General features: G+C 39.9%; 1 protein-coding gene across 1 annotated transcript in view; it reads left to right on the top strand.

The window, feature by feature from the left end:
- The first annotated feature begins 1129 nt into the window (after window positions 1-1129).
- LOC124293416 (uncharacterized protein K02A2.6-like) overlaps window positions 1130-9067 on the top strand; it is a 77795-nt gene continuing 69857 nt past the window's right edge. The window contains exon 1 of the mRNA XM_046734265.1: window positions 1130-1422. Within this exon, the coding sequence (XP_046590221.1) occupies window positions 1130-1422 (293 nt within the window). The remainder of the gene's footprint in view (window positions 1423-9067) is intronic.

Here is a 9067-nt window from a genome sequence, read left to right as displayed (position 1 = left end):
CCCTAATATGGTGTTTCCTAAAAGGTCTACACTTAGAAGGAAAGTCAAAGAGCGATTTGAAGAGCTCCAATTGAATCTCAAGGAACGACTTCAACAATTATCATCTAAAATGTCTTTTACCATTGATGGGTGGACGTCAATTGCTGGTAGGAGTTACTACGGGGTTACTATTCATTATATAGACAACGAATGGAAGTATCAATCTGTAGTTCTTGATTTTATACCATCACGCGGTCGACATACTGGGGAAGATATTGCAACGATTTTCCATGAATGTTTATTGGAATATGGCATAATTGATAAAATACAAGGTATCACGGTCGACAACGCAACTGCAAATACCAAATTTATGTATGAACTGGGCAAACAGCTGCCGCCACACTTTGATTCAGACAATCAACATTTCCGGTGCTTTGCTCACATTTTAAACCTTGGTGTACAAGATTTATTAAAGACCTTAGCATTACACTGTGAGTCTGACACTAACGCGCAAGATCAGCAGTACGAAGACTATGCAGACGAAACTGAGGATGAGGAAGATGAAGAATCTGCACCAAATATTGCTGACTCGCGTACATCTGTAACAAAGTTACGCAGTGTTTCCAGTAAAATAAAAAGAAGTGAGATAGTGAAGAAGAAGTTTCAGTCTGCTTGTGAAGCAGCTGGCGTGCCATCAAATCTAAATGCCATTCTTGACTGTCCAACGAGATGGAATTCCACACATGATATGATTGGATTTGGTTTAAAAGTGAGAGCGGGCATTGACATATTGTGCAGTTCTGTCACCGAATTAAATGATTTTCAAATCACAGCTAATGAATGGCAGGTACTCGAAAAATTACATAAATTTCTAATAAACTTTAAACTTTTAAGTACAAAACTTGGTGGAGACAAATATGTTACATTACCGCTAGTCATTGTATCATTCAATCTTTTGCTAGATAAAATTGAATCTATGGTAAAACAGTTAGATGAGAAACCTAATCGATCTGAAGTGGATGAAAGGCTCATTCTAGCTTTCCAAGCAGCTCGAGACAAAATGCTTAAACATTACAAAAAGAGCAACTGGATTTATTGTACTTCTTTAATTTTAGACCCAAGGCATAAGGCTCAGACTTTTGACCTGACAATGTGGGGGAAGCAACTTAAAACAGAAAGTCTGCGCAAGTTCAATGAACTTTATGAAGAATATAAAAATCTACACTCACTGAACAAATCTCTGGAATTACCAGAAAAAGAAAATAAAGTATGTGATGAAGATGAAGACGTAATAGACTTTGATAAACTCTATGAATGTCCCTCGACGTCATCTGGATCTTGTCTTCAAGGCTTAGTGATAGACGAGTTGGAGGAGTACCTGAGAAAACCAAGAACTGCCAGCTCGGAAGACATTTTAGATTGGTGGAGGACGCATGAGACAGAGTATCCGATTTTATCGAAAATGGCCCGTGATTTTCTCTCAATACCTGCAACTTCAGTACCTGCTGAGAGGTTATTTTCTAAAGCATCATTAGTAATTAGAAAACATAGAAATAGGTTAAATGATGAGTCAGCCAGATGGTTACTTTGTATTAATTGTTGGTCAAAAAAATTGATATAAAGTATCATAACCTAATGATAAAGCTGTTGATTAGTGTTGTATTTTATTTTTTGTTCAAATAAATGATAAATCGTAAAACTCTTTTATTAAATTTCTTATAAGTTGAGGGTTCAATCTCTTTTTAGACAGATAAGTATTGTTCTTTAAAATACAGTCAAGTTATTGTAATTAATTTGTTTTTTTACATGTTTTAGCAAATGTAAGCTTATAAATCATAAATGTTTATTAAGAAACAGTTACTTCCATGGAAAACGACATATAGGTCAGTTAATTTTTCGAATTTCTTATTAAATCTTCAGTTATTTGTTAATCTGCTTGATCTTTACTATGGCTATGTTAATTCAAGCTCACAATGTTCCAATTCTAATACGTTTTTTTAAGATTTAAAGTAAACTTTAATAAATAGTAATAGACTAATAGGTAATTGCAAGACTTGCAAGACTCTTGCTGCAAGACCAAGACCAAGACCAAGACTGGGAGCGCAAGACCAAGACCAAGACCAAGACCAGGTGTATTGGCGCAAGACCAAGACCAAGACTGGCTAAGTCTCGTTTTGTTCTTGCATTTGGGCAACACTAGTATAAACTGAGTAAAAACTTTGTAATATTTTATTCAACATTTCTTGTTTCTTTGGTTTTTTTTTAGCTTAGGTTTTTATCTTGTTGGTTTTTTTTTTAATCATTTTTTTTTTTACCGCGTTCATGCGTTTTTTCTTCGAAATATCAACTCATCAAACTCTATATTCCAAGTGAAAATCTAAATAGGGCTTAACCACAAAACTTTGTAATATTTTATTCGTTGAATGTAATCCATTCGATCCCGCGCCGCACTTTCACCAGCTCCCTTTCATTAATTTTAATTGTTCCAGTAATGATTCATCCCGTTTCTTTTTCATTATATCTTTCTGCGTAAAACTGTAGAAGTATAGAATCGCTTGTTGAATCTTTTTTTTTCAACCTCCTGAAATTGAAAATTTTATTAAAAGTAATGATTGAATTTTCATAAAGAGACCTCGTATTGTTGCCTCTACGATCGAGTTTTATAGAAGGTATTTAACATTGATTAAAGTTTAAAACACAATTACATCAATTACGCGGATATTGATGGGTCCTAAGATTGGTGCGTGTTTATTTGGTATCGTTGCATATCGCGTACCTACATAATGAAATGCGGCTTTATCTGGGTTTGAGGACTTACTATTCTCGATTTGTCATAAGATCGTTATAGCGATACCAGTATATTCCTGCTGGCGCGTACGCTATATAGTGCTCACTTTCCAGAATATAATCGACTACTCTCATTAACATATACACCTTGTCTCATACCTCTACAGTTTTTGATATGGAGCCTAATGTATGAACAGCGAGTTTGTCCTTATTTTCGTAGCCATCGCCTGTCACAATACTCGAATCAATAATCAAGTGAACCCTATAATCTGTGCCATTTTCGACTGATTTTGTGCACCCGAAACAAGATCTATCGACTTATAAAGTATCGTCGATCGCTTCTTGCATTAGATGAAGTCCACCACATAACATGATATCGACTTTGACACTCAACAAAGGATACTTATTGCTGAAGACGATTTTTCTTGATCTTGGTGAATTGTTGAATAATATTATTCTTGGATATGAAGGTCGTGAACATCAAAACACGTTTTTTGTGTTAACGTTTCAGCTCACTGTCATCGATCAGTTCCAACAATAATAATGATGCATCTGGTGCACAAGTTAATCAAAGAAACTTTGTTTCCATCCCATACGTTACAGGGTTGTTTGAGTCACTCAACAGAATATTCTCTAAGTATAAAATCCAATTTGTGGATAAAAGTGCACATGATCTATCCTCTATGTTTGATTCTGGTAAGGACCCTTTACCCCCGTGTATGCGTTCTTATGTAGTCTACAAAACTCCCTGCAACCAATGCAACATGTCCTACATAGGTCAAACAAGTATGCAACTACACACCAGGATAACTGAACATAAACGCAATATCCATGAACATGAGGATAATTATACTGCACTGACGAGGCATGCCATCGATTTCGACCATTCATTCAATTATTCTCAAGCCAGCATTATTGACGTTGAACCATTGTATTACAATAGGTCATTGTTAGAAATGTGCAATATTGTTGCACATCCCAATTCTGTCAATCGACGACAAGATATTGAACATCTGAGAACTATTTACACCTCTGAGATACACTCATCGTAACTATCTATTACCGACTGAGCTTGCGCTCGATTTTACCTTCTTAACAAATTCTGGTTTCTATTTAACTCGTTGAATCTGTGCTTGCTCTGATAATGACTGATATCGGTCTCCCCCCACTACACACTGGACGTTCCACATGTTCAAAAGTGCTCCAGACTCAAAACCTAAAACGGTCGCTGTGTGTTTTTATTAAATTAACAATAAGGATGAATGCTTGGGAGTTTCGTATCGCTGTCGTAGTGTTTTTTTTTTTTTTTTTAATGAACATTTGTGTTTCATTCGATTATTCTAACACGCATTCACTACATACTAGTGGTTCCTTTTCTTCGGTAATTGAAAGTGTCAGTTCACACCAGGTAATCCCTCTCGTTTATATTTGCATAGACATCCCTGCTTATTACCTAAACCTTTCATATTTAATTTTGTTATAACGGAGTTGTACATTATTTTATTATTTCTGTTCGCGACAGATGTTTTAAATAAATTGTTCTGAGGAGGGCCCCCATCAGGGCTGAAACGTTAACACAAAAAAAGTGTTTTGATGTTCACGACCTTCATATCCAAGAATAATATTATTCAATACTTATTGCTGTTGGAATATCCGCATGGACACTCAATTTTGTACGAGTAAGTAGTGTCCCTAAATTGGGGGACACGGACCAGCCAGAGTGATACCTGACTGAAATGCAACCGAGAATTTCTTTACCGGAAGCTCGTCCGATGCATAGTTTTTGATTTATAAGCGATAGCGCTGGGCCAATCAGAGTGCACCATTTCATCTGGATTTACCATCACGGAAATTGCTGTTTTGTTCGTCTCACAGTGGTCCGAAAGCCCGAATTCTCGGCCAAAACCCCCAAAACCGAAAGTTATCATCCGAGGTGAAGCTTCACATATTTTTGAATAGATAGCATTAGAGCTTTGAAATCCAGAAGGGCAGATGTTCATATTCATTCCATGGCCTGTGGTAAACCCTCGAAAGTGATCATTGTCGAGACTCGCGCGGAACGCTTTCGAGCGAGCGAAAAAAAAGGCTGTAGTTTTTTCAATTTTCATCAAAATCGAGTGAACCAAAATGGATATTAATCTTCAAGGTAAGTGAATTAAATAAATTTTGTGAATGAACCAAGTTTCGGAATTTATGGCGATGATATTAATCATGCAATACGAGTGCTGCAAAATAACCTATTTCATTGAATTGCATTACCATCTGTAGAGAATTAGTTATGATCCCCGGAGTTCCTGCGGAGATCTCAACGATTCCTAGTGTGAAAAAGTATAGAGAATGTGAAACCGTTGGCATCGCGTACTCTTTTTTGCTCCATTGGTCAAAAATACGCATTCTTTGAAGCATTGTTTTGTCGACTCGGTCGGAGCCTCGTGGCCCGCCTCGTGGGATTAGTGTAGCGGGGCGATGCAGACCTTTTCTTTTGTTTACATATACCTGGGGACCGTTAGAAATGTATCTGATGTTATATACATGGTGTCCAATTTGAATTTCATTAGACTCGCACTACTGAATATTATCATGAAAGTGAATAATTCTAATTTATAAATTATAAGAAGTAAGTAAAATATTTTGCATTTTCAATGATAGGATCCAAGACGGAGGTTGTGCAGTGGACACGACAGCAACTGTTTGATGCCGTGCATGAGGAATGGGACGAAAATCTCGATACCCTTATCGAAAATTTGGGCGTTAAACTGCTCAATAAAGCACCACATTTCCTTCGCATCGAAGATCGTTCGCGACAGGCGTTGAAAAAAGTCATTTGCAATTTCAAAATGAAATGGCGAAATGCTTGCCGCATTAAGGATCGTTTTCTGAAATGACGGCAATACGGCTCGGCGTTTTTTTGAAAACACTGAAACGTCTGCTCGCATTCTTGGGGTCGATGCTGAGTTAGTGAAAAGATTTCACGTAATTTTGCAAGTTATTTCATGCGGGTTTAACGTCAAAGTGGATTCGTTTGGAAAATATCGCAACGAGACTGCTGATCGATTCGCTGAATTATACCCATGGTATTGTATGTCCACAACCGTACATAAGGTACTTATGCATGGCCCACGGATTGTCGAATTAGCCATTTTGGAAATAGGACAGCTCTCTGAAGAAGCTCAGGAGTCGCGAAATAAAGACGTACGGAATTACCGCGAACATTACTCACGAAAATGCTCGAGAGAAAAAAATATTGAAGATATATTTCTCCGACTTCTAGCTTCTTCAGACCCGCTTATTTCGAGTTTGCGAAAGGCACCTCCAAAAATGGGAAAAAGTTTGTTTCCTGAAGTGATCGCGCTTCTAAGTTATGAAAAATTTAGTTTTGAAGAAGGCGACGCAGACAACGTCATTTATCAAAACGACGTCGATGATAAGAATTCAGATAGCGATTAATATGTATCTTTGAAAATTATGTTATTTTGTTTTATAAGAAAAAAATCTGTATGAATTAAAAAAATTAATTTACAAAATATCACTTTTAACAAAGTTGTGCCATTTTACACGAAATATTCCCGCCATTTTCGGTCCACCATTTTGAATTTCGCATTTTTGCATTCGTTTTCAAAATCAGCCAGCCAAAAAACTATAGGTATAGTAATACTAGCAATTTTCACTGAGAATTATTTGAGTTATTAGTTTTGACCAGGGATTCGGGCTTTTGGACCACTGTGGCGTCTGGGTGAATTATTATTATTCGCTTACGAATTAAATATCAGCACCTCCCCTCTCGCCCTGTTGTACCCCTTCTCGGGCGCTGATCTCGGTATTGTTGCCGCGGCACACGCTGCCGGCCGCACATCCACGGACGCACACGGCGGGAGAGCAATAAAACCCAAAAATTTAGGGATGGCGGGTCGGATAAAGGGTGGACCCAGTCGTCTCTGACGTCATTTTTCCCTCCGAGATGCGCAGAACGCAGTGCGCACCGTTTCCAAATTCTTGCGATCTATCGACCTATATATATATTGTAACGTGGCAGTTTTACTGCGCGTTCCACACGGCTCCCCGAACTCTAGACGGACCACCGACTTAGGGAGCACGCGAAGTAGACCGCGGCTCATTTCGAAAAAGAGCGCCAGGACAATAGTCACGCATCCGAGACTCTAAGAGGGGACCATCGCCGGTTTAGCGAATAAGACTTTTCAGGATTTTTGTTTATTTTTTTTTGGGTGGCGAGTAAATGCGGCTTCGGACAGGGGATCGGCAGCAAATTCGAACGATGTTACTGGATGGCAATCGCGGCGGATCGCAACGAAAGGAGGGCCTCGCACGAGGCTACGGAGAGAGCGTCAACGGAGAGCTCTGCCGCGAGGGAATCCAAGGCGGACGAGATTCCCGTTGGTGGCCGGCGAGCCGTAGCCCCCCCCTCCGTCACCCAACTGACGACAGGTGCCCTCGCGAAGTCATCACCCCGCCACTGTCAAGCTACGGGGTACACGAGACTGGTCAGCCAATCAACACCCCGCGACAGCGGAATCCAACGATAGCGATACGCTAGATTGTAAGAATTGCGTAACGAGAACCCCAATGCGAGCGGGAAAATTTTGACTAGGGATGACGCCTATGTTCGGGGCATGTTCGAATTGCGGCTCCGATTTGCAGGACCCGGCATTTGAGTCCTGGCGACCGTTCGAGATAGTTTGATTTTGATTTGTGATTGTTATGGCGGAGACAGACGTAGGAGGATTTTTGGTGTGGCTGAGGAGCGGTAAGCGCTTATAATTCTTTGCGGGCATATTTCGAGCGCCAGTTAAATTGGCACACCGATAAACGGTCGGCCCACGCAATCCTAGAGTTAGAGTAACGCTCGAAATCTGTTTGCCGATCTCCTTGAGGATGACCGTAGCCTGAGTTTCGCGATAACGTGTAGAGTCAAGGGGATCCTTGTAAAGTCTCGCGTCGAGTCACGGTTTCGCGTGGGGAACAATTTCGGAGTGAAATTGAGTGTGGCCAAATTCCGCTGCACAGGGTCTCGTCGAGTCTGCGTACGTAAAAAGGGTGGTGAACTTCGAGGGAATAGAGACTTCGACTTGAGCTCGGATGCGTCATAATACGCTATACACTCGCGCGATTAGAAAAGCTTTCTAGAACGATTAATTTGGTCGCGATTAGCGCGTCGAGGCACGTCCTTTTTGATTTAGTTTATGAATTATTGTGCATCAGCAAAGTGGCGACTAGCGCCCGTAGAAATAAGATACCAGCTAGACTTAATCAGAACTGCGATTAGCGCGTTGAGTACGATCTAGATTACGTTTTTGTCTAGCAGTTTATAATTAAGTGACGATTAGCGTCGTAGTTGAGGCCGATCGCGGGCAGCTCGTCGAGTCCGATTTTGTTTTTGGTTTTTGCGAGTTAAGGTATTGTTAAGACGGCGACTAGCGCCAGAAGGCCGTAGAGGTCTCGTAGATTTATTCATTTTTTTTAATTTTTTTTTATTTTGTTTGTTTCTCCCTTTCTTATTTCTTTTGGATTAAACTTAACCCGTTGTACTTGGAATCGCGAAGGATGACTTGCGCAGTCGTATGATTATTTTTATTTTTAATTTTTTTTTTGTAACATCGCTAACGAGAAATATATTATTGGAATTTTATAGTGATTTGGCCAAACCACGCATTGGCTTACTTGTGTTACATCTCTCTCTACCCAAAATTTACCCCTCCCCTCTCCGCGGTACTGAGCTATCGAGTATATGGTCGCGATATTTCGCATTACCGATTTCGAGGCGTGTTTATCACGCCAGGCGCACAACAAATCTCGCGGTATTGTTTTAGGTCCAGGGTACATCGTGGACGCCGATTTATTGTGTACGAGGTAAGTTCTCGGTCATTTTCTCCGAGTGATCGAGGTGCAGAAAAATCTACGTCACAACATATATATAAGCTCAACGCATCCGATGCAGACTCGTCAGTCTTACACGATACGTGCAAGTCAAAAAAGTTATACAAAGTTCAGCTTATATCAACGTCAAAGTCATGGCAGTCAAAGCGTAATATACGGAACAAGAGACTGTGCAATGTCGCAGATCCCGCAGAGCCGAACAATGCTGTAACTTTGAAAATCTTGGGACGAAAATTCAACGTGCTGCAAAAACAAATCGACAACCTCGATCAAATGATCAAAGCTTTAGAGCTCACCACGGAGAAAGCCGTGGATACCTTTTACACAGACTTTAAAACAGGCAGAGACCTGTCGATTCGAAACGCTGATAACATTTCTCAATTGGACACTCGACTAAGAGCGTTGGAAT

Source organism: Neodiprion lecontei, chromosome 3, assembly GCF_021901455.1.
Source record: "Neodiprion lecontei isolate iyNeoLeco1 chromosome 3, iyNeoLeco1.1, whole genome shotgun sequence".
In the NCBI taxonomy this organism is placed as follows: domain Eukaryota; kingdom Metazoa; phylum Arthropoda; class Insecta; order Hymenoptera; family Diprionidae; genus Neodiprion; species Neodiprion lecontei.
This window is presented reverse-complemented; position numbering and strand designations above follow the sequence as displayed.